The following is a 26,861-nucleotide window of genomic DNA, read 5'->3' as shown; positions in this document are numbered from 1 at the left end:
AATTTCAAGTCATAATTTCTGTGTAGATGTCATCAGGATGGCACCCTTGTCTTACATGTCTAGTTTGGACTCGATTGGACAATGTATGTCCGAGATACAGAACCTCGTGTTTTGATGGCGTTTAATCAAACTCAAGACGCCACGCCACGGTCACACGGTGTGACGAAAGGTCAATCTCTTAATCACTTTTTATCTCCATCTTGTTGTGATGGCACTGATCTTAATTTGAAGTTAATCTGATGAAAGCCCTGGGACAAGTGCATCAAGTAAAAATGTGGAATATGGAAAAAAAATGGCCACTTAATCCAAAATGGCGGCCTCCCTGTTTGGTCAAGCATACCTATCCAAGATATTTTTTTGTTTGTTATGAAACGACACATGTCCCGATAGATTTGTATAAATGTCGGCCATCGTAGTGCCGGGGTTGCCCTATAGGGGGCGCTGGTCAGTTTTTTTGCCACGCCCATTTCTTAAAACCATATGAATATCTTCAGGGGGGGGCTGTTGTTACACACATGTAGTTTGAGAGAGATAGAATCATGAACACTGAAGTTACAGCAATTTCGTGTTTCACGGCGAGTTGATGAACTTTAATGCCACGCCATTCATATGGCGTTTGACGAAAAGTCACGGTAATCTTATGTCTTCATTGTCAATGTCTTGGGACCCATTTGATACAGTTTGACATGGTTGAGGTCAGTGGATGAGGAGAAATTCATCCAAGTGTAAGACAAGCAAAAAACAAGACATTTCCTGTTGCCACCAGGGGGCGCTGCGGTTTTAATTCATCATTTATGCATAGATGTCATCAGGCGGGGACTATTGTCTTACATGTCTAGTTTGGACTTGATTGGAACATGTATGTCCGAGATACAGATGCCCGTGTTTTGATGGCGTGTAACCAATTTTTAACGCCATGCCACGGTCACACGGTGTGATAAAAAAAAAATCCCTCAATCATTTTTTATCTCCATCTTGTTGTGATGACACTCATCTGAATTTGAAGTTGATCTGATGAAAGCCCTGGGACAAGTACGTAAAAGTAAAAATGTGGGATATTGCCAAAATGGCCACTAAAAGCAAAATGGCGGACTTCCTGTTGCGTTTTTCATAATGCTCCATGAGACTTTTTTTCATGACTGGTCACGATACACCTATATCCAGATTTTGATGAAAATCCGTTATGTGGAAACCTAGGGGCTGGTTCCAGGGGGCGCTGTAGAGCCATTTTGCCACGCCCAATTCCAATTACTCCAGAATACTAAAATATCCGCAGACCTTGAATTTCCTGCAAAGTTTCATAACTTTTTGAGCATGTCTAGACCCTGAAAAAGCCCCCCAAAGGGAAATAATAATAACTAGGGCTACGTTGTAGCACTTGCGGGCCCGAGCACCCGCACGTTGAAGCCTGTTGCGGTCGGTGGAGAGAGCGATCGATGGCCAAGCGCACATCATCGATCGAGCATGCACTTCTCCACGTTGCATGCGTTTTGCGCTCTGCGGCAGTAGGTTTGCCAGTAGGTGGCGGCATCACTATTATTACGCACAGACATATATATCTGTTCATGTAGGCGCTCTGATGTAGCGTGAGAAATTTTGTGTCAATTGGACAATGTTTCCGCAACTTAATTTTCACACTGATCAATAGGTGGCGCTATGATCCTGAACTAATATTCATATGTGGTGCTGTTCAGATCAGGATTGTGATCATAGGTCAGTAGTTTGGAGCCGGTTGGATAATGCAGAGTGGATTAACAAAGTACTTCCTGTTTCCTGGCGAATCAGTAGGTGGCGCTATGACACTGAGGAAATATTGACACATAGAGCTGTTCAGGCTTGGACTCTGACCATGTGACAGAAGTTTTGTAGTGATAGGACAATGCACAGTGGAGTTATGATAACATCGTGTCCTTTGGCGAAGGAAAATCCTTCGCCGCACATCAATGTTTACACGGTTTGAGGAAACGTCACAATTCTGACCATGATCTAATGACTTGACTGATCTGATTTGAGCTGTATATTGTAAATCAGCCAGGAGCAGTTCATCAAAGTATAAAACATGTCACTTCCTGTAGCCACCAGGGGGCGCTGTAATTTCAAGTCATAATTTCTGTGTAGATGTCATCAGGATGGCACCCTTGTCTTACATGTCTAGTTTGGACTCGATTGGACAATGTATGTCCGAGATACAGAACCTCGTGTTTTGATGGCGTTTAATCAAACTCAAGACGCCACGCCACGGTCACACGGTGTGACGAAAGGTCAATCTCTTAATCGATTTTTATCTCCATCTTGTTGTGATGGCACTGATCTTAATTTGAAGTTAATCTGATGAAAGCCCTGGGACAAGTGCATCAAGTAAAAATGTGGAATATGGAAAAAAAATGGCCACTTAATCCAAAATGGCGGCCTCCCTGTTTGGTCAAGCATACCTATCCAAGATATTTTTTTGTTTGTTATGAAACGACACATGTCCCGATAGATTTGTATAAATGTCGGCCATCGTAGTGCCGGGGTTGCCCTATAGGGGGCGCTGGTCAGTTTTTTTGCCACGCCCATTTCTTAAAACCATATGAATATCTTCAGGGGGGGGCTGTTGTTACACACATGTAGTTTGAGAGAGATAGAATCATGAACACTGAAGTTACAGCAATTTCGTGTTTCACGGCGAGTTGATGAACTTTAATGCCACGCCATTCATATGGCGTTTGACGAAAAGTCACGGTAATCTTATGTCTTCATTGTCAATGTCTTGGGACCCATTTGATACAGTTTGACATGGTTGAGGTCAGTGGATGAGGAGAAATTCATCCAAGTGTAAGACAAGCAAAAAACAAGACATTTCCTGTTGCCACCAGGGGGCGCTGCGGTTTTAAGTCATCATTTATGCATAGATGTCATCAAGCGGGGACTATTGTCTTACATGTCTAGTTTAGACTTGATTGGAACATGTATGTCTGAGATACAGATGCCCGTGTTTTGATGGCGTGTAACCAATTTTTAACGCCATGCCACGGTCACACGGTGTGATAAAAAAAAAATCCCTCAATCATTTTTTATCTCCATCTTGTTGTGATGACACTCATCTGAATTTGAAGTTGATCTGATGAAAGCCCTGGGACAAGTACGTAAAAGTAAAAATGTGGGATATTGCCAAAATGGCCACTAAAAGCAAAATGGCGGACTTCCTGTTGCGTTTTTCATAATGCTCCATGAGACTTTTTTTCATGACTGGTCACGATACACCTATATCCAGATTTTGATGAAAATCCGTTATGTGGAAACCTAGGGGCTGGTTCCAGGGGGCGCTGTAGAGCCATTTTGCCACGCCCAATTCCAATTACTCCAGAATACTAAAATATCCGCAGACCTTGAATTTCCTGCAAAGTTTCATAACTTTTTGAGCATGTCTAGACCCTGAAAAAGCCCCCCAAAGGGAAATAATAATAACTAGGGCTACGTTGTAGCACTTGCGGGCCCGAGCACCCGCACGTTGAAGCCTGTTGCGGTTGGTGGAGAGAGCGATCGATGACCAAGCGCACATCATCGATCGAGCGTGCACTTCTCCACGTTGCATGCGTTTTGCGCTCTGCGGCAGTAGGTTTGCCAGTAGGTGGCGCCATCACTATTATTACGCACAGACATATAGATCTGTTCATGTAGGCGCTCTGATGTAGCGTGAGCAATTTTGTGTCAATTGGACAATGTTAACACAACTTAATTTTCACACTGATCAGTAGGTGGCGCTATGACCCTGAACTAATAATCATATGTGGAGCTGTTCAGATCAGTATTGTGATCATAGGTCAGTAGTTTGGAGCCGGTTGGATAATGCAGAGTGGATTAACAAAGTACTTCCTGTTTCCTGGCGAATCAGTAGGTGGCGCTATGACACTGAGGAAATATTGACACATAGAGCTGTTCAGGCTTGGACTCTGACCATGTGACAGAAGTTTTGTAGTGATAGGACAATGCACAGTGGAGTTATGATAACATCGTGTCCTTTGGCGAAGGAAAATCCTTCGCCGCACATCAATGTTTACACAGTTTGAGGAAACGTCACAATTCTGACCATGATCTAATGACTTGACTGATCTGATTTGAGCTGTATATTGTAAATCAGCCAGGAGCAGTTCATCAAAGTATAAAACATGTCACTTCCTGTAGCCACCAGGGGGCGCTGTAATTTCAAGTCATAATTTCTGTGTAGATGTCATCAGGATGGCACCCTTGTCTTACATGTCTAGTTTGGACTCGATAGGACAATGTATGTCCGAGATACAGAACCTCGTGTTTTGATGGCGTTTAATCAAACTCAAGACGCCACGCCACGGTCAAAAAGTGTGACGAAAGGTCAATCTCTTAATCACTTTTTATCTCCATCTTGTTGTGATGGCACTGATCTTAATTTGAAGTTAATCTGATGAAAGCCCTGGGACAAGTGCATCAAGTAAAAATGTGGAATATGGAAAAAAAATGGCCACTTAATCCAAAATGGCGGCCTCCCTGTTTGGTCAAGCATACCTATCCAAGATATTTTTTTGTTTGTTATGAAACGACACATGTCCCGATAGATTTGTATAAATGTCGGCCATCGTAGTGCCGGGGTTGCCCTATAGGGGGCGCTGGTCAGTTTTTTTGCCACGCCCATTTCTTAAAACCATATGAATATCTTCAGGGGGGGGCTGTTGTTACACACATGTAGTTTGAGAGAGATAGAATCATGAACACTGAAGTTACAGCAATTTCGTGTTTCACGGCGAGTTGATGAACTTTAATGCCACGCCATTCATATGGCGTTTGACGAAAAGTCACGGTAATCTTATGTCTTCATTGTCAATGTCTTGGGACCCATTTGATACAGTTTGACATGGTTGAGGTCAGTGGATGAGGAGAAATTCATCCAAGTGTAAGACAAGCAAAAAACAAGACATTTCCTGTTGCCACCAGGGGGCGCTGCGGTTTTAAGTCATCATTTATGCATAGATGTCATCAGGCGGGGACTATTGTCTTCCATGTCTAGTTTGGACTTGATTGGAACATGTATGTCCGAGATACAGATGCCCGTGTTTTGATGGCGTGTAACCAATTTGTAACGCCATGCCACGGTCACACGGTGTGATAAAAAAAAAATCCCTCAATCATTTTTTATCTCCATCTTGTTGTGATGACACTCATCTGAATTTGAAGTTGATCTGATGAAAGCCCTGGGACAAGTACGTAAAAGTAAAAATGTGGGATATTGCCAAAATGGCCACTAAAAGCAAAATGGCGGACTTCCTGTTGCGTTTTTCATAATGCTCCATGAGACTTTTTTTCATGACTGGTCACGATACACCTATATCCAGATTTTGATGAAAATCCGTTATGTGGAAACCTAGGGGCTGGTTCCAGGGGGCGCTGTAGAGCCATTTTGCCACGCCCAATTCCAATTACTCCAGAATACTAAAATATCCGCAGACCTTGAATTTCCTGCAAAGTTTCATAACTTTTTGAGCATGTCTAGACCCTGAAAAAGCCCCCCAAAGGGAAATAATAATAATAATAATAACTAGGGCTACGTTGTAGCACTTGCGGGCCCGAGCACCCGCACGTTGAAGCCTGTTGCGGTCGGTGGAGAGAGCGATCGATGACCAAGCGCACATCATCGATCGAGCATGCACTTCTCCACGTTGTATGCGTTTTGCGCTCTGCGGCAGTAGGTTTGCCAGTAGGTGGCGCCATCACTATTATTACGCACAGACATATATATCTGTTCATGTAGGCGCTCTGATGTAGCGTGAGCAATTTTGTGTCAATTGGACAATGTTAACACAACTTAATTTTCACACTGATCAGTAGGTGGCGCTATGACCCTGAACTAATATTTATATGTGGAGCTGTTCAGATCAGTATTGTGATCATAGGTCAGTAGTTTGGAGCCGGTTGGATAATGCAGAGTGGATTAACAAAGTACTTCCTGTTTCCTGGCGAATCAGTAGGTGGCGCTATGACACTGAGGAAATATTGACACATAGAGCTGTTCAGGCTTGGACTCTGACCATGTGACAGAAGTTTTGTAGTGATAGGACAATGCACAGTGGAGTTATGATAGCATCGTGTCCTTTGGCGAAGGAAAATCCTTCGCCGCACATCAATGTTTACACGGTTTGAGGAAACGTCACAATTCTGACCATGATCTAATGACTTGACTGATCTGATTTGAGCTGTATATTGTAAATCAGCCAGGAGCAGTTCATCAAAGTATAAAACATGTCACTTCATGTTGCCACCAGGGGGCGCTGTGATTTCAAGTCATAATTTCTGTGTAGATGTCATCAGGATGGCACCCTTGTCTTACATGTGTAGTTTGGACTCGATTGGACAATGTATGTCCGAGATACAGAACCTCGTGTTTTGATGGCGTTTAATCAAACTCAAGACGCCACGCCACGGTCACACGGTGTGACGAAAGGTCAATCTCTTAATCACTTTTTATCTCCATCTTGTTGTGATGGCACTGATCTTAATTTGAAGTTAATCTGATGAAAGCCCTGGGACAAGTGCATCAAGTAAAAATGTGGAATATGGAAAAAAAATGGCCACTTAATCCAAGATGGCGGCCTCCCTGTTTGGTCAAGCATACCTATCCAAGATATTTTTTTGTTTGTTATGAAACGACACATGTCCCGATAGATTTGTATAAATGTCGGCCATCGTAGTGCCGGGGTTGCCCTATAGGGGGCGCTGGTCAGTTTTTTTGCCACGCCCATTTCTTAAAACCATATGAATATCTTCAGGGGGGGGCTGTTGTTACACACATGTAGTTTGAGAGAGATAGAATCATGAACACTGAAGTTACAGCAATTTCGTGTTTCTGGGCGAGTTGATGAACTTTAATGCCACGCCATTCATATGGCGTTTGACGAAAAGTCACGGTAATCTTATGTCTTCATTGTCAATGTCTTGGGACCCATTTGATACAGTTTGACATGGTTGAGGTCAGTGAGTGAGGAGAAATTCATCCAAGTGTAAGACAAGCAAAAAACAAGACATTTCCTGTTGCCACCAGGGGGCGCTGCGGTTTTAAGTAATCATTTATGCATAGATGTCATCAGGCGAGGACTATTGTCTTACATGTCTAGTTTGGACTTGATTGGAACATGTATGTCCGAGATACAGATACCCGTGTTTTGATGGCGTGTAACCAATTTTTAACGCCATGCCACGGTCACACGGTGTGATAAAAAAAAAATCCCTCAATCATTTTTTATCTCCATCTTGTTGTGATGACACTCATCTGAATTTGAAGTTGATCTGATGAAAGCCCTGGGACAAGTACGTAAAAGTAAAAATGTGGGATATTGCCAAAATGGCCACTAAAAGCAAAATGGCGGACTTCCTGTTGCGTTTTTCATAATGCTCCATGAGACTTTTTTTCATGACTGGTCACGATACACCTATATCCAGATTTTGATGAAAATCCGTTATGTGGAAACCTAGGGGCTGGTTCCAGGGGGCGCTGTAGAGCCATTTTGCCACGCCCAATTCCAATTACTCCAGAATACTAAAATATCCGCAGACCTTGAATTTCCTGCAAAGTTTCATAACTTTTTGAGCATGTCTAGACCCTGAAAAAGCCCCCCAAAGGGAAATAATAATAATAACTAGGGCTACGTTGTAGCACTTGCGGGCCCGAGCACCCGCACGTTGAAGCCTGTTGCGGTCGGTGGAGAGAGCGATCGATGACCAAGCGCACATCATCGATCGAGCATGCACTTCTCCACGTTGCATGCGTTTTGCGCTCTGCGGCAGTAGGTTTGCCAGTAGGTGGCAACATCACTATTATTACGCACAGACATATATATCTGTTCAAGTAGGCGCTCTGATGTAGCGTGAGAAATTTTGTGTCAATTGGACAATGTTTCCGCAACTTAATTTTCACACTGATCAGTAGTTGGCGCTATGATCCTGAACTAATATTCATATATGGAGCTGTTCAGATCAGTATTGTGATCATAGGTCAGTAGTTTGGAGCCGGTTGGATAATGCAGAGTGGATTAACAAAGTACTTCCTGTTTCCTGGCGAATCAGTAGGTGGCGCTATGACACTGAGGAAATATTGACACATAGAGCTGTTCAGGCTTGGACTCTGACCATGTGACAGAAGTTTTGTAGTGATAGGACAATGCACAGTGGAGTTATGATAACATCGTGTCCTTTGGCGAAGGAAAATCCTTCGCCGCACATCAATGTTTACACGGTTTGAGGAAACGTCACAATTCTGACCATGATCTAATGACTTGACTGATCTGATTTGAGCTGTATATTGTAAATCAGCCAGGAGCAGTTCATCAAAGTATAAAACATGTCACTTCCTGTAGCCACCAGGGGGCGCTGTAATTTCAAGTCATAATTTCTGTGTAGATGTCATCAGGATGGCACCCTTGTCTTACATGTCTAGTTTGGACTCGATTGGACAATGTATGTCCGAGATACAGAACCTTGTGTTTTGATGGCGTTTAATCAAACTCAAGACGCCACGCCACGGTCACACGGTGTGACGAAAGGTCAATCTCTTAATCACTTTTTATCTCCATCTTGTTGTGATGGCACTGATCTTAATTTGAAGTTAATCTGATGAAACCCCTGGGACAAGTGCATCAAGTAAAAATGTGGAATATGGAAAAAAAATGGCCACTTAATCCAAAATGGCGGCCTCCCTGTTTGGTCAAGCATACCTATCCAAGATATTTTTTTGTTTGTTATGAAACGACACATGTCCCGATAGATTTGTATAAATGTCGGCCATCGTAGTGCCGGGGTTGCCCTATAGGGGGCGCTGGTCAGTTTTTTTGCCACGCCCATTTCTTAAAACCATATGAATATCTTCAGGGGGGGGCTGTTGTTACACACATGTAGTTTGAGAGAGATAGAATCATGAACACTGAAGTTACAGCAATTTTGTGTTTCACGGCGAGTTGATGAACTTTAATGCCACGCCATTCATATGGCGTTTGACGAAAAGTCACGGTAATCTTATGTCTTCATTGTCAATGTCTTGGGACCCATTTGATACAGTTTGAGATGGTTGAGGTCAGTGGATGAGGAGAAATTCATCCAAGTGTAAGACAAGCAAAAAACAAGACATTTCCTGTTGCCACCAGGGGGCGCTGCGGTTTTAAGTCATCATTTATGCATAGATGTCATTAGGCGGGGACTATTGTCTTACATGTCTAGTTTGGACTTGATTGGAACATGTATGTCCGAGATACAGATGCCCGTGTTTTGATGGCGTGTAACCAATTTTTAACGCCATGCCACGGTCACACGGTGTGATAAAAAAAAAATCCCTCAATCATTTTTTATCTCCATCTTGTTGTGATGACACTCATCTGAATTTGAAGTTGATCTGATGAAAGCCCTGGGACAAGTACGTAAAAGTAAAAATGTGGGATATTGCCAAAATGGCCACTAAAAGCAAAATGGCGGACTTCCTGTTGCGTTTTTCATAATGCTCCATGAGACTTTTTTTCATGACTGGTCACGATACACCTATATCCAGATTTTGATGAAAATCCGTTATGTGGAAACCTAGGGGCTGGTTCCAGGGGGCGCTGTAGAGCCATTTTGCCACGCCCAATTCCAATTACTCCAGAATACTAAAATATCCGCAGACCTTGAATTTCCTGCAAAGTTTCATAACTTTTTGAGCATGTCTAGACCCTGAAAAAGCCCCCCAAAGGGAAATAATAATAATAATAATAAAAATCCTTACAGATTCAATAGGGCCTCTCACCATTCGGTGCTCGGGCCCTAATAATAAAAATCCTTACAGATTCAATAGGGCCTCTCACCATTCGGTGCTCGGGCCCTAATAATAATAAAAATCCTTACAGATTCAATAGGGCCTCTCACCATTCGGTGCTCGGGCCCTAATAATAATAATAATAATAATAAAAATCCTTACAGATTCAATAGGGCCTCTCACCATTCGGTGCTCGGGCCCTAATAATAATAAAAATCCTTACAGATTCAATAGGGCCTCTCACCATTCGGTGCTCGGGCCCTAATAAAAATCCTTACAGATTCAATAGGGCCTCTCACCATTCGGTGCTCGGGCCCTAATAAAATAAACAAGTAAGCCATTTCTTCTTACTATAGGGAGGTCACAATGTTTTAGGTAGTTTCAAACCTGGTATTAACGAATGTACGCAGAGATCCGATCCCAATTGGAAGCAGCTCTTAGTACATGAGTTCACACCCGACATCAAAATACATCCTAAATGTGTCTGCTGTGATAACTTGTGACTTACTTGCCCGCTCTATAAGCAAATAAACACCTTTATCATTGATGTTTGTGGAGACCAAATTATCTTGTTCTCATCCAGTTTGGGTAAAAACATATGTCTAATATCACTGTGTGTGTGTGTTTTGATTTGTGTGTGTGCGGACGCAAGTGAGTTAGAGAAAGAGGGGTAGAAAGAGAGGGATTAAATTACCTCATACAGCTCTGCTGTGAAGTGAGATTTGACCAATTTAAGAAAATGATCAGTCATTATAAAATTACAAATTGAAATTTGATTTAATTAAGTGGTGATGAGTGTACATATTGTCATGTTGGCCAAAACCAAATCAACATATGGGCACTGAGAAGTGTAAAAATATGTTTGATTCGTCATATCTATAGAGACTTTGATTATTGATGATGTCTCCTACATGTGGCATTTATTGCACTTCTGTCCGTCCTGGGAGAGGGATCCCTCACATGTGGCTCTCTCTGAGGTTTCTACGTATTTTCACCCTGTTAAAAGGGTTTTTAGTAGTTTTTCGTTACTCTTGCTGAGGGTTAAGGACAGAGGATGTCACACCCTTTTTAAAGCCCTGTGAGATGAATTGTTATTTGTGAATATGGGCTATACAAATAAAATTTGATTGATTTGATTGATATCTTCATATGTTGAGCCATCTCATGAGACACATTCGCTATTTAAACAATAGGAGTGATGCACTAAAAAATCTGCCGCTGTGTCGTGCTTGGTTTCATTTTGTGCTCGTTATAAAAGAGGGCCCAAAGCTGTGTTTCGGAAAATTGTATTGTTAAACGTGACCGACATCTAATGTGAGAACCCAAGATAAGGCAGCAAAATAGTACAGTAACACTGAAAACAGAGAAACGTACAGAAAAAAGCTGCAGTTGTCCTCAATTCAACTAAATCCTGAATGTCATGGTACATTTTCAACATATGAAGATCTGAAAAAAACATCCCTGCTTGCAGATGCGTAACTTTATGAGGATAAAGTAGCTCTGGCAAGTACAAAAAGGTAATGCACTGCACAAGGGTTGTAGTCTAGCACTTGCTAAACGTGGCATCAATATGAATCCATTTTGAAATCAGACATGGGGCAGATGGCTGTTGGCCAGTTCTTTAATCCATCAGCATTCGTCATAAGCCCACGTTGTTGGTTCTGAAAGTTGCAGCTTAATCTTCAGCCACATTATCCTGGAGGCGACGGCGTCACATTGAATGTGGAAGTGGACCAGACAGGATGAAAGAGACAGAGATGGTGTGTAGGAGAGAGAAAGAGAAGAAAGAGACCACCTACAAGGTGACCTGATGATGCGCTGATCTGTCTTTGTCACTGTTGCTATGCGCGTGTGTGTGTTTGTGTGTGTGTGTGTCTTTTCTTGTGTGTCTAATGTATTATCCACAGTGGAGACATTGTGAAGTGTTGGGAGGTGCTGTTTTACACAGATAAAATGTGTGTTTTGGATGCGAAGCTCAGTAGGTGGTGTTTGTGTATGCTGGGTTATAATTGCTGGTTGTCTTATTTTGTGTCTGCTTGTACGAGTGTTTGTACAGGTTTGCTTTTGTGTGTGCGTGTGTGTGTGCCTGCGTGATGATACGTAGCAGTGTGTGGGTGGTGAGTTAAATGAAACAAGTGAGTCTTAAGTTTAAGCTAAAGTGGGAAGCTTTAAGTCAAGCTGCTTCTCCCCCACCATTCGTCTCTACCTTATTGCATGTCTATCCCTTACTCACCTCTCAGCTTCTCTTTTTCTCTCCTTTATGTGACACATTACTTTATTCTCTCACATCTCGTCTTCCCCCTCTGTCTCATACAAACACGCCCATGCACACACACATGCTGCAAAGGAATTAGGAGTGATCCGAGCTGAGTCCACCTTGTATGTATTTGAACATCAGTTCCATTGCTTTTGAAGCTTCCCTTTGAATTATTGCATTTCTGTTTGTGCACACACAGATAAAGACCAACTGAGGCTGTGCTGTGTTTTATATATATAAAGAAGAAATACATAAGCTGTTGGGTGTATACACACAGCCACCAGCATATGGGCTTAAAAACCACACAAACCCAAAATGTTTGTGTGGTAATCTCTCAATGATAATATTAAACCAAAATTGGCCCTCATAACTATAGATTGATACACATACAAACACACATACAGGACTACAGACTAGTACTAAATAAGAATTCTGGTCTGTCATATCGTGGGCTGTTTCTTAGGTTGGGGCGTTTTATCTCTTTATCTCCTAAATTAATTTGGCTCAACTGTGACTTCTGTCTGTTTCAGCATTTCCAGAACAATAAAAAACACTGAGGACTCCTCGCGTGTGCTAATAATACCTACTATTGACATATACTAATCTGGTTACGGGTACATATCCACCCAGAGCTCCTCACAGAATGTAAGTGACACAGTCACAAATCTCCTGATCTAAGCGTCAGTTGGTTGTGGAAGACGGGAATGACCAAAAGCACAGAGCACAAAAGAACATTTGGACATTTTGTTAAATAAGCGTATTGGTTTTATTGCAAAGAGTAAGATGTAAAGCCTGATACTGCCTCTCCTGTGTCATAATTTAACATCAAAACCAGTAAATTCGTACACACAATTATTATTGATATGTCTTTTATTATAATCCCTGCTCTTAAAAAGTGTTGGTGCTGTATTTATCCAACACTAAAAATAGTAAGGCAGGCAGGAAATTTGATTCTGCACTCAAACACAAACATATGAGCATATGCAAACACAATGGGCAGCAATCCCCCTGTACATGCCAGAGCTTTGAGCAGGGTAGGGATTTTCCTCTTCAAAGAGCAGACCACCCATTGCCAATGCCAGAACAACAGTGGCCAAACTTTGGAAGATTACACTCTCTCTCTCTCTCACACCCACACGCAGATGCCTGTATAATGTAGATTATGTATAGACACACATGCACATGCAGTCATATGGGCTCGTACATAAAACTTTGTGGTTATGACCAGTCCGACCCCAAGGATCACATAATGCCTCATACCTGCATGCTGTATGTCGCACCTCTACACTCTCTCACTCTTACTACACAGACACAGGCTGCCTTTTGGAACTCATGGGAGAAAGGACGTTTTTTTGACGGTCACACAGACAGTGACGTGCATGACTTGAAGGGGCAGCTGCGGAGACACTGGGCAGAAGGGGATCTGAGAATCAGAAAACAATGAAGGGATGAGGGGACAGAAGGAAAGAAATCCAGCTGTTTCCTCTTTGAGAAGCAGCCTCGCTCTCTCACTCAGGACTGTCCCATGATTTCCTTCAATCTCTCCCATGCTCACTTGCGAAATTAGTTTATTTTTTTTCTTCTTTTGTTAGTTTTTGATGGAGCTGTCTGCCTTGTGTTGTCGCTGATTCTCTCACATGCAAATTAAAATATTTGTTGCTTTAAAGCAGCCTTTTGAATTCAAAGACAAAAGATACCAGGGTGACAAAGAGCACCCTGCGCGTTGGGGTGCTGGCGCGTGGGGGACTGTCGCTCCAATTGTTTAGACCCCCCTTCACGCATGCATGCATGCACACACAGACACAAATACAAACACACACACACACACACACGCACACACGCACACACACACACACACACACACACACACACACACACACACACACACACACACACACACACACACACACACACACACATACACACACACACACACACACACACACACTTCAACCCACATCCTCTCATCTTTTCTTCTTCTTTTCTTCTATCTTTTGTCACAGAACCAACAAATTAATTTGATGGGAAAATTATCCTTTTGTGAATGACTTGTCCTATGTACAAATGCACAATGAAAGACTGAATTGTTGAATTCCTTTCATTGTGAATTGCTATTATTTTCATATTGACAACCAGCAGTTGGGTTGCACTGACAATTTTAACAAACAGATGCACACACTGGCTGATTTTAGCCATATCCAACTATGTTGTTTTTCTTTGGAAAAGTTTCGGAAAAATTTAAAGAAAATTTAAAATTAATTCTGTAAAGTAAAAGTGTTTGTGTGTTAGTGTGTGTATGCATTTGTGTGTGTGTGTGTGTATGTCTGTGTGTGGGTGTGGGTGTGGGTGGTTGGAGGGGGTATTTGTTTGTCTATGTGTGTGTGTATGAATTGGGGTATTTGTGGCCAGCTGGTGGATTTAATATTCCTCCCTGCAATATATTTCTCTCAGTTTACAGTAGGCTGTCAAACTTCATGGGGGCAAAACTACTTACGATGCAGAATTTCTGAAGAGACAGATAGTGTTTATTTGTTGGTTAATATATGAACATCTTATTCCCCAAAAGTCTTCCTCACGCTCATTTACACACATGCATTAGCACACATATAGCCTTTCATTTTAGGCATTTAGCTGATGATCTTGTCCTGAGCAGATTTCCCTGCTGCTTGATTGTTGTTTTGTATTATATCTCTGCCCCTTTGAATTCCCAAATGTCTTTTTATAGTCATATATCCTATTTGCAAATCAAGATAAATATACATAAAGGTTTTACTGTTGGAAATAAAACGTCTTATTCTTGATCTAATGTGACTTTAAATATAGCATGTTACATTTTACAGCTCAGAGACTGCACATGGCAGTTTCCTCTTGGACTTACTTCATTATTCTTTTAATTTCATAGGCTTTGCACTTTTGCCATGCATGCAGCCTTGGCTCTGTCCAGAGTTCATCTTGAAATCACTACCAGGTCTCCATCCATGCTGCAGCTATTTGGCTTATTTACAGGTGAGCCTTCCAGAAGCTGCCACAGTCATCAGTAAGGTGGCAAAGAAAACTGGAGAACAGTCTCAGTCAGCTGTGTAATAACCCTAAACTACTTCCATCTCTTTCTTAAAAGTGCAGTTAATGTTCAGTTACTCAGATGACTAAGTGCTATTAAAAAGTCTTTGTTGTTACTGAAAATGATCTTCTCCTGGTACCTCCTGTTGTTTCTCATTTTCAATTTCCCCCCATAAATTCACATTTAGTTCTCTTTTCACCGAATAGGAAAAACAGTTTAACTTTATTATCAGCCCTATGGCATGAATATGGCATAATAAATATGCATTTGATTCTTTTACAATGCACAAACAAATAAATGTCAAAAATCTATGGGTAGATTAAAATGAGCCAGTTCCTGTCCCAGCAGTAAAACTTTAAAAGGTAATGTCCAAAAGATGAAGAAATGTTTCTGAATCTGAAAAGCTAATTTGTTAATTTCCTTAAGTCAACCTAATTGTTTTAGTTTTATTTATTTCCTTGAAAGCTAAATATACAGTAGAAAAGTCTTGAACCACTGAAATGTCTAGTCCAGTGTGATAACCTCTCGATAAAAGCTGGACATCTAATTTACAGTGTAAACTCTGTAAATGAGGCTAAATTAGTCAATTTTTTTTATGTTAATCACATTTCTGTATTTCTTGGTTTGTTATTCTCTTCTGTTTAGGAGAAAGTAAAATAGATAAATATTGGCTTTGAGAAACTACAGTGCAGATGTGAAACACATTGTTTTCTCTTTGTTATTCGGAAAATACACTTTGATCCGAGAGATATCAATAAACTCACTCAGTTCTCAGTTCTCAGTTCTCCTGTATCCCTGAGAAATCAGTTGAAGATAATGATCCTTCTATTTTATTTTTATGGAGTGAAGTATTCTTTCAACCTTGGTTAATCTAGGGACAAGTGAGCAACACTGCTTCGAATGCCAAAGTCTGATGAAGAGGAATCAAAAAAACACATTTTGATGTGCGGTGGCGTATTTGGCCATGTGCCTGTCTGAAGGTGCGGCCCCTCAGTTATGAGGCTTTTTTGGTGTCTACTTGACAACTAAACACAAGCCCTTCTGCCAAACAAAACGGTGCTAGGGAGAGGGGGCGGCCTGGGCCCAAACTGCAGAGATGGACACTCTTTGACAGCTGCTTTCATCTTGTTATTATTCCTCCTTCACACTCAAGGATTTTTGGGCTTCCTAAAGTGCTGTATTCCGCCGCGCTCTCCTTCCTTCCCTTTTCTAACCCTCTACTCTTTCTCGCTTTCTGTCACCAGGCTGTGATTGGCTGTTGTGACAGAGCCATCGCCAGGCTGTCAGCCTCTTCTAAAGCTCACTTTAATTAGTCCTTTTCACTCACATGACACGCTCATGCACAGATGCACGCAAACTTGCAAACACATGGGAAAGTCACTCACATCTACTCTTGCTGACACACAAACCAATGTGCTCAGCTGTGCGCCATGATGACCTGACTAATAAAAAAAGTAATAGTGATTGAACTCATGCCACCCATAATAACGGACTCAGCAGACCCAAAGACGCTTGTCAATGTCGTCTCTCTATTGCCACCACAGAGCCTTGCAAACATGTATATTTGTGAAGGTCCAGCTGCTGCCGGGTTTGATAGGCGCTGATCAATCGCACACTGCACTGTGCCAGGCTCTGAATAGCCAATTAAAGCCATTGAGACAGAGGAGAGCCTGGGGGATGAAGGAGTGGGAGTTTGATTTGAGAAGGATGATGAAAGAGAAAGGAGTAAAGATGCAGCAGCAGTTGCCATAATTGGTAAATGTTTAATATTCTGTGTCCTAAACTTCACAGTGATCACTCTCTGTTCGTTCCTTCCTCACCATTCCTCCAGATACACTGTCGAGTCGTGTCGATTCCCTCTTGGATGCGCTCAGCTATGCTTCCATAAACAGAAGACAGCAGTGCAGTGGGTTGCGACCTTGACTGATGGAGGGACGCTATGACAGATGTACAGATTTGCTAGAAATGAAGATGAACAAAGAGAAATCCTTGTCGTGTGTGAATGCCAAGCCGACTGGCATGGGTTTCATGTCCTCCTCGATTTTCCCTCTTTACTGTCTGTTCCTACGCCGCTTGTCACCCATCTTCTGCTCATTTACTTTCTCTTGTACCTTTGCCTTCCCTGTCGATGTCCTGATGTCTCATTCCATTTCCTCATTTCTCTGTCTTTCAATCCTCCATCCTTCTTTTCTTTCTTTTACACTCCTCACTTTCCTCCCGTCCTGTCATTTTCAGATATGTTCAAACTTTGCCTCTTGTAAAATATATTCAAATCACCCCATTATCCCTTTTTAATACCCATCATCTGTCAACTTTTCTCATCAAATTTTGGGTCCTAAAAACATTTCTCCTTGTCCCTCCCCAATCAGCCTATCTACATTTGGTCTAATTTTCCAATCTTTTTTCTCTCATTATTTTCCTTCCCCTTCTTTCCCCACTTCCCTGTCCTTTCTTTCACTCCTATACAACCCCCTCTCCTCCTGCTATTGTAGGTACCCTGCCCTACGACATCAAGATAGTAATTGCCGGAAACCATGAGTTGACCTTTGACCAAGAGTTTATGGCCGACCTGATCAAGCAGGACTTCTACTACTTCCCCTCTGCCTCCAAGCTGAAGCCGGAAAATTATGAGAATGTCCAGTCGCTGCTCACTAACTGCATCTACATGCAGGATTCTGAGGTCAGCGTAAGGGGCTTCAAGATCTACGGCTCCCCCTGGTGAGTAACCACTTCTACTGCAGTACACTCAAAAGCACCTTATATGGCAGCTACTGAAGAAAGTACTTTGTTGATGTTGTTCTGCTGTCATTATTTTTATTGTCACTAGCTTCTTTAAAAGTAAAACCTTCTTGTGGTCAGCCATGCAAAACAGTTTGGCCTTATATTTCATCTTGCAACTTTGGAAACTCAGGGGGTTCATTTCCTGGCCATAGTATTGAGAGTGGTCATGGAAAGCTTATTATAGCAGTTTTAACTCTAATGAATCCAGGTTTCTGCTCCTGCAAATATTTCACAATAAAACCCCTTTTTAATTATGGATACTGCCAATACTTCCCGTTTCAAAGTAAAAACACTCCAGCGTTTCACTTTCTGAATTCATTAATTTGTAATAAGGTTCTACTGGGGCTTATTATTGACAGGCTGGGAGTTGCGCGTCTTCATACCACAGAATCCTGAAATTTTGTTAAGGAAAAAATCCGACCTGTTTTGATTGAAATGCAGTGGAGAAAACGCTGCCATGTGCACAACAGACAACCGACACACAGCTGATCTGCGGCACAGACAGAGACTTAGGGGGATCGACAGTAAAGGTTTTGCCAAAATATAAAGACAAAACTGAACTATTAAAGGTCTTAAAACTAGATACAGTGAAAGCCTGTATCTGTTGCCTTCAGACACTCATTATTGTACCGCTCTCCAGCACTTCGGCGAACAAACTACCTTCTTCTACAACCAAATATTTCAACTTTTGACTCATCAGTCTAGAGCACCTGCTGCCATTTTTCTGCACCGCAGTTCCTACGTTTTTGTGCATAGTTGAGTTGCTTGGCCTTGTTTCCATATCGGAGGTATGGATTTTTGGCTGCAACTCTTCCATGAAGACCACTTCTGATCAGACTTCTCCGGACAGTAGATGGGTGTACATGGGTCCCACTGGTCTCTGCCAGCTCTGAGCTGATGGCACTGCTGGACATCTTCCGATTTCGAAGGGAAATAGGCTTGATGTATTTTTCATCTGCTGGACTAAGTTTCCTTGGCCGACCACTGCGTCTATGATCCTGGATGTAACCCGTTTCTTTGTGCTTCTTCAAAAGAGCTTGAACAGCACATCTGGTAACCCCAGTCTGCTTTGAAATCTTTGTCTGGGAGAGACCTTGCTGATGCAGTAGAACTACCTTGTGTCTTGTTGCTGTGCTCAGTCTTGCAATGGAGTATGACTAGTGACATCAAACTGTCTTTCACAACCTCACATTGGTTGCAGAGTTTGGCTGTTCCTCACCCAGTTTGAAGCCTCCTTTACGGCTGTTTCTGTTTCAGTTAAATGACTATGTTTCAACCTACATGTGAAATTGATGACCATTATTATACACCAAATATTGATTTGATTTAGATTTTTCTTTCGTTCGCTCACTTTACATTTTGTGAATTGATAAAAATAAAAACAATTATTATTCATATTTTTCAAAGCATTCTTAGTTTACAGCATTTTTTCACACCTGCCTACAACTTTTTCACAGCACCGTATATAAAATAATAGGTTTAATGAACTAAAGCCAATTATAAAAGTCAACCATCTAACCACATGTTTATCTTACTATAGATATTTTTGGGTGATTTAGCACAGTTTGTCAATGATACAGGCTTTCACTTTATCTAGTTTTAAGACCTTTAATAATTCAGTTTTGTGTTTATATTTTGGCTATTTCACTAGTCAAATAATCCCACGACAAATCTCAAGCTACTTCGCATTTCACCACAGGAAAACTTTGCACTGTAAATACTGTGGGAAGGAATGGGGCTTAAAAGTGCAGTTGGTAGAATTTAAAAAATAGAGGGGACAGAGAGAGAAAATAAGCCTAAGAATTTGAACAAATGCTTCCAGACCCCTTCTGCCTTTTTTGCTGAGCTCTAAATCTGTCTCAAAAGCCCCTCCGCACATCGCTGAAGTATGCGCACAGGATAGTAACCAGAACAACGAGAGAAACATCCGACTGCCTGGGCCATGTCTACTGTTAACCCTCTGAGACCCTCTGAGACCCACTTGGCCATTTATGAGTTTAGAGCGTCATCACTCCTCAGTGGTTTGAGCTAGAGACGTGCCGTTTTTTCCTGTTGGACTGAATAAACAGCATTAACAAGCGAACCCATGTTTGTGAGTAATTTTATAACCTTAGCATTCACATTCTTTTTCTCCAGGCAATGTTTTGCCCATATTGTGGAATAGAATTTGTTGGACGTATTGGATGTTTTTTTTGGCTCCTGTGGCAGCAGTGTCCATCACTTTTAATTGTCCCCTGGCAACACTTCCATTGCCATTTTCTGTATTTGCAGCGTGTTTCTGTAATGTGTAGTGTTGTGCGTAATGTGTTCTGTTTTGTTGTCAAATTGATGAAGATGTTTTCTTACTTTGCTTGTGTTTTGTCCACTTGCATGTGTTTTCTTAATTTGCGATCCGTTGATCTCTCATGGCCACAGAATGTTTCACATGTGACATTATATTTGTAATGCTCCTGAAGCAACTCACTCATTCACTGAAGTCTGAGCGGCATGGAGTGAGCTTGGCATTAAGTGCAGGGAAGAGCAGCGGAGGCACGGAGGTGGAGTCAGAGGGGCAAGATTGTGGGAACTGTTGGGTTCCTGTAGGATTTTAAGGTCTCAACCTTAACATATAAAGTGCCTTGAAATAATGTAAGTTCTGATGTTGCGCTTTACAAATTAAATCAAAAATACATTCAATTTAATTGAATTGGGTAGCAGCCTGAAGTTGTCAAACAGGAAGTTGGATCTGAGTAAAAAGCGGAACGAGATGAAGCAAGGCAGCAAAGAATTTGTTGAGGTCATGAGACAAAGGGAGGTATAGGAAAGAATGAAGGGGTAGAAATGGAAGGAAGGAGGAAGAGACAGAGCGACAGTGGGAGGGAGATTGAGGAAGAAATCTCCTTATTCATATTCACTGGCTGGTGTAATGGGCACATAAGCTGACATGTGTGTGCTTGTGTGTGTGTGTATGTGTGCGCGTGCCTAAGGCTGTGTTCATATGAGCTCCAGCTGGAAGCTCCATGCCCTCCATCTACAATTTCCGTTCCTCTCTTTTCTTAATTCCATACCTCGTCTGTCTCGGCCTCCTCTGCTTCATTGTGTACTTTAGTCTTTATTCTTCTGTTACTCTCTATATCTTTTATTTTCTTTCTTCCTTCATCCTTATCCCCCCCCCCCTCTCTCTCTCTCTCTCGCTCTCTCTCTCTCTCTCTCTTACACACACACACACCTCTTCCATTCTTCAGCAGAAATAATGGGACAGCGCCTGTTCTGGTCCCTCCATCACCATGGCGATGCTAGGCTGGCACTGTTTTATGGCCTGCTGGTAACCCACATCTCACTGCACCACCAGCTTCTCCCAACCGTCTGACCTCCTGATTATCTGAGTAGTAATCTGTCGTCTGTCTGTGATAAACAATCTAACACCAGAGGAAATTGATTCAATACAAATCCAACAACACTCGTGACTATGGTACAAAAACTCTTTGAGCTTTATCATGCCATTTCTACCAAAATAAGATTTGATAGTAACCTGTCATCCCATTTAATAGAGACATTTAATATTATTTTTGGTATTATTGCGGGTCAATAGCATTTTGTCATCAATTATCAGCTTTGTTAATCAATCCACAGTCTTTCAAATTCCTATGTATCTTTTTTAACTATAGCTCTTATCATTTCTAAGAACAATAGTTTTAAGGTTTGATTAATTAACTTTTGTACTGCATTCAAATCTGGAATTAGCTTTTTCTTAATGAAGAAGAACAATCAGGTTTCCTAACTCTTACAATGTACTTGGCTAGCAAGAATACATTTAAACAGACAGTAGCCACATTATTATTTGAGCTGCTGAATCCGTCTTCTGTCTCTGTCTCTCCGTCAGTCTGTCAAATTGGATCTCATCGTCTTCTATCTGTCTGTCACCTCTTCTCTCTCTCCATCATGTTGTCTGACACCGTATTCATAAGTTCCCGTCTCCTTGTCCATCTCGCTTCACAGGAAGCCTACTTGGTGTTACTGGCCTTTCTTTCTTTCACCTCAGCAGAGGTAAAACAAAACACACACACACACACATACACACACACACACACACACATGGGCGCGTCACCCAATCCACTTCCTTGAACTGTAGCTTCTGCTTGGTCCCTTTTCCTCCAAACCCCCCAATTTGCAAATCAGAAGGATGGCTTTGGAACACTGCTCTACTATTTGCTCCTAATGCTATTGTGAATTTTACAGATCATTGGTCTCAGACATATCGCACAGCCACCAGATGGAAAGACAAGTCACACGCATGGGTCTGTCTGTGTGCATGTTTCAAGTTGTAAGAGCCCAAAATGAAGGCATACAGTAGGATTGCCTTGTTATTCACCCGTGTTGTCCAATATTTACCAAGCAGCTACAAACACATATTCAGTCACACTCAGGCTGGAATCTGAGAAAAAATAGATTGAGAGTGGTTGTGTGTGCTTGATGTATATCAAGCACATATGATATACATCATATATGGCTGCAGACAAAGTAAATGTGACTCAGTGGTTTCTTTGGGATTCAGGTCACTGTGACTTCTTTCTCTATATCTCATGAGGAGACTTACTGCTGCTCATCCTCACTCTGACTGGGAGAAGCAGAACATGAGACCACTTAGCTTTTGTTGTTTCATTTTCACACTGACATATTACTGCTATTTAGTTTAAGTTATGGCCAATGCAAAATGCTGGGTTCCTACCGAACAGGTTTGGTGAAATCCCTTTTTATATACAGTCTATGGCGAAGAGTTCTGGAGTCTCAGGGGTAAACTTTGTTGCAGCAGAATCCAATACAATTTAAATCAATGGTGGCTTTCACCTCAGAACAACTGAAAAAAAACACAACATGCCTCCTGTCAGGCGTGTTGGTTTATCCTAAATATGAGAAGAGCCGGACTGGTCCAATTTAAATATTTATTGAGATGCAATGAAAGTTGAACAACATAGCTATGGACAATTATCACAGCCTAGGCTAATTAAGTTAGCAATAGGTAGTTAATAATGGCCCCGAACAAAAGGGGTTTGATATAGTTATAACATTAGATTTAATATGATTGGTTATGAAAGATTGAAGGGGAGTCACCGCAAATCAATTTGGTTCTCCCTTGTTGGTGCACAGGCATGTCCACGCCTCTTGGCACAGAAATCCAGGAAGGGACAAGAAGCCGCTCTCCGTGACGCTTCTACTACTCTGATAGTTGCTAAGCAAAATGTTCTCTTCATGAAAGGCCTTGACACAGCTGATGCCATGTGGGCCATTGGAGAAAGGAATATGATGTTCCTGCTATATTCAAACAATGTCCTGTTGATGTAAACATTAGTATCCTCGAAACCAAAACAACGAGACAAAACAATGTCAACAAAGTCATACTGTCCCACCTCCAGAACTTTATCAGACAGCTGCTTGAAATATATTTGGATGAGTCTAAGGGAATAATGGTTTAATACCAAAAGTTAGAATTCAGAACAATTATAAGATTCATTATTAACAATATGCAGCAAGGGTTATTTATAAATCATTTGAATAAAGGCCTTATATCTGGTTCAAACTGATCATGCTTCCCCCCCCTCTTTAGTTGCAAATAGTTTCAGTCAGACCCAAATACCAGCTAGAATTTGAAATCCTAACACTCCATACTGCTTGTGTGGTGTCATCCAATTGTCCACAAGCCCCGATCCATTCAATTTCAACTCGAAACAAGATAATTTACCCCATGTTTTTAACCTAAATGTCCGCTGACATCTTCCTATGAGGACCATGTTTGGACCCTCGGGCACGTCATCTTGTGGCAACGTCCACTAGCTTAGCCATTTCCATTTGAATTGTGTAAATTACCAAATTTTTTATACTGAGCTACAGTCCGTATTGCTGGACTGAATCTTGCTGAAGAAAATCCACTATACAAATTAAATATTCACACAGAAAGTACACAATAGTTTCACAGGCTGGTATCGCAGATCATGAATGCTTAGTATCTCAGGACTACACTCTATACTCAGAATTTAACAACTAAGATTCTCTACAGCACAAACCAAACTGGCAACCTCGGCAGATGACATCTGAGTCATTATTAATAATGAGCTGGATGGCCGGGACACGCAGCTTTACACATTCATAGTTCTGCTCGTCTACCAGCCCAAACACAGCCATGAGTATGCGCTCAATTTCTTCATCAGTAACCAATTAAGAATCTCATGTCTGTTAGAAACAGGAGTGAAATCATCTTCCTCTATCACAAAAGCCTTCATCACAATGATTAGTCCTTTTCTGAATACATTGCATCCTTGTGCATTTACCTAAACTATGTACTGTCTTGTTGTGTTGAAGTTTTCCACACTTAGTATTATTCTGTCGTCCATAAGATGCTCAGAAATACAATTACTGCCAGAAAACCACAGAAAACAAAGGAATTCATTGAATAATATTGGAATGCTGGAAAGATATTATATGTAGTGAAGCACAAGTATCATGATATGTCTGAGGTGAGACCAGTTTCAGAGTAACGTGCGGTCCTCCTCAACTTTTTTCATTTTATAATTTTATTGTCCTCAAGATGGCAAATCTTTCAGCACGTTGAAGAGAAAATGCTTGGGACCAGCAATAATTAAACTATTTTAAGGCCATATTTGTCGCTTGGCTTGGCCATACACAGCTTTAGCCCTGAACATGTATTTCTTTAGGCCCAAGTAATTCGCCAGTTGCAACTTTTCACTTGTTTACTATGGAGCCGAGTGGTGACTGCAAATAAGATAGTAAGTCCACTGGTGACTGTCAGTAACAGTTCCAACTCTTAAAAGTAGTCCCTGCTCTTACCAGGGACATCGTCAGATGTAGGCTCGTTAATTGTAGTTCGTGTTTTTAGGTAAAAATACTTTCTAGTACAGTGCTCGTTCTTAACATGAATGCTTGGAATTGGTTGTTTACTTGGCTTGTGGTAATGCTGGTTGCAGCTTTCTTTCTGAAATTGAAATTCTGAATAAATACATGTGGATTATAATTTTAAGATTGACAGCTTCTTTGATACACTCCGGAGCCTACTTCAGAATTTCTCCTTGTCATTAGTGAGCCCACCTCAGACAGGCCTACAATATGCTGTCACCTTTTTTTTTGTTGCATGCTGGATGTTGTTTGGCTTTTATATACATGGTCTATGGTGAGGAGTGGAGTTAGAAAAGCGCTGTGCTCTTCCTTGTGAATCTGCAGCTAAGTCAGCTATTTGAGAGGAATTTCACAACTAATTATTGAACTATTCATGTTGCTGCCATGACAGAGATCTGTGACTCCTGTGAAAGTCAGCGGGAGTCAAAATGAAAAACAAAATATTCAAAGTGATCCGGCGGCAATTTTGCCCCCAGGCCGCCAGTTGCTGACCACTGCTGTAGTTTCTCTGAGGGTGTAGAAGAAGACATCTTCAACTCTGTCCGCAGAGTGCTGGTTGCCTACTGATGGAAGTTTTATAAATATAGAATGTATCGTCTAAATAGCCATGTTTAAAAAAGATAAGATCAACGTTTTGATGAACGATATGCATTCTACAGACAGACAGAGTTTTGTGGAACTAGTACATAAATAGATTATATGACATTAAATACTGAATCAGCTGTATAAACAGCAAGTGGATTTAGGAAATGCAGTTCATTGGTTGAGAGCTCTTTTCTCATGTCTCATTTTGTCTTTAAGTACTTCTGCTGAACACAACAGGAAGGTGGAGTCATTTGGCGGAGAGACAGACAGACAGAGTGTGAGAGAGGATATGCAGGGGGCAGATAAGGAGAGAGAATGAATACTGTGCATGTGCATTGGTACTAATGGGTTAAATCTCTTTAAATGTTTATAATGATGGTCTCTGAGGAGTGTGAGACAGGCCGGGGAGAGGCTCGGCACGTTCACAGACACACACACAGACAGGGATGAGAGAAACAAAGTCGTCTGTTTGTTGATGGGGGATTTGTGCGGAGCGACAGGGGAGAGACAGTGAGAAACATTTTTTTTTCTTCTTTAAATGAAAACGGCAGAACTGTATCACTCCCCACCAATCCACGCAGAATAATTAAGGACAGAGATGCAAAAGACTCTTTAATTAGATTTTTTAATTATTGAGGATTCACTTCTCCTTCTATAGTCGCCCAATTAAGAAATCTCATCAAAAACTAAAGAGATGAAGAGAGACCATTTTCTTCTTCCTCTTTCTCATCCTATCTGCCCACCTTCTTTCTCATCTTCCTCCTCCCTCTCTCCATCCATCTCCTCTGCCTCTGCTCTTTCATTTTCCAGAAATGGACTACCTGGGTTAGGCTTGATAGCTTGTCCCTGCTGAGGAGGGGGAAATGGAAGGGACTCTCCCTGTCTTTAATTAACTTACTTGTTTTCACGGTCTTGGTGAAGTAAAATAAAAAGGCAGGAGAGTGGAGGGGTGAAATAAAAGAGGAAACATGCAGTTGTAGCATGCAAAGCTTTTCCTTTAATGATAATGAGTCAAATAATGATGGCGATGGCATGAAGGTAATTTGACCTTCTTTCTCTTTGGAAGGCTTCAAGAGCTTGCTTTATTCTCCGTCTGATGGGGAGAGACATCACAGGAGTTGAAGTATGAATGATGGAGAGAAAGAATGAATGAGCAACAAATGCAACTTTTTACGGGCTTAGTGGTGTTCCATGTTTTATCCCATTAACTACAAACTGTGCTTAGTTTACATTATTACCAACCATCAGTTGTTTGCCTGACTTTCTGCCTTCCAGGCAGTCATTGGTTTGACTTGAGGATGCTAAGAAAATCAACTTGGAGAAAGGAATCCATCAGAACGAACATTTAGTGATCTTTGTTTTATACTGCCATCAGCAGTAATGAGGTTGGTAATAGGCACAAGTTAATTTAAGTTAAGCCTGATTTTAGGTTTCTGAGAGTCTTTCTAAAATAATTCTGTTTTTTGTAGTCTGGCAGCCACTGAGTGAAATGAGAAGGCCCT

The 26,861-nt window shown here is 41.5% G+C and overlaps 1 protein-coding gene across 2 annotated transcripts in view; it reads left to right on the top strand.

The window, feature by feature from the left end:
- mpped1 (metallophosphoesterase domain containing 1) overlaps positions 1 to 26,861 on the top strand; it is an 84,549-nt gene that overhangs the window by 14,373 nt on the left and 43,315 nt on the right. For both annotated transcript variants that reach the window (XM_062383350.1, XM_062383349.1), the window contains one exon: positions 17,598 to 17,823. In XM_062383350.1, coding sequence (XP_062239334.1) covers positions 17,598 to 17,823 — 226 coding nt within the window. The remainder of the gene's footprint in view (positions 1 to 17,597; positions 17,824 to 26,861) is intronic.

The sequence above is a fragment of the Platichthys flesus genome, chromosome 23, assembly GCF_949316205.1.
Source record: "Platichthys flesus chromosome 23, fPlaFle2.1, whole genome shotgun sequence".
In the NCBI taxonomy this organism is placed as follows: domain Eukaryota; kingdom Metazoa; phylum Chordata; class Actinopteri; order Pleuronectiformes; family Pleuronectidae; genus Platichthys; species Platichthys flesus.
This window is presented reverse-complemented; position numbering and strand designations above follow the sequence as displayed.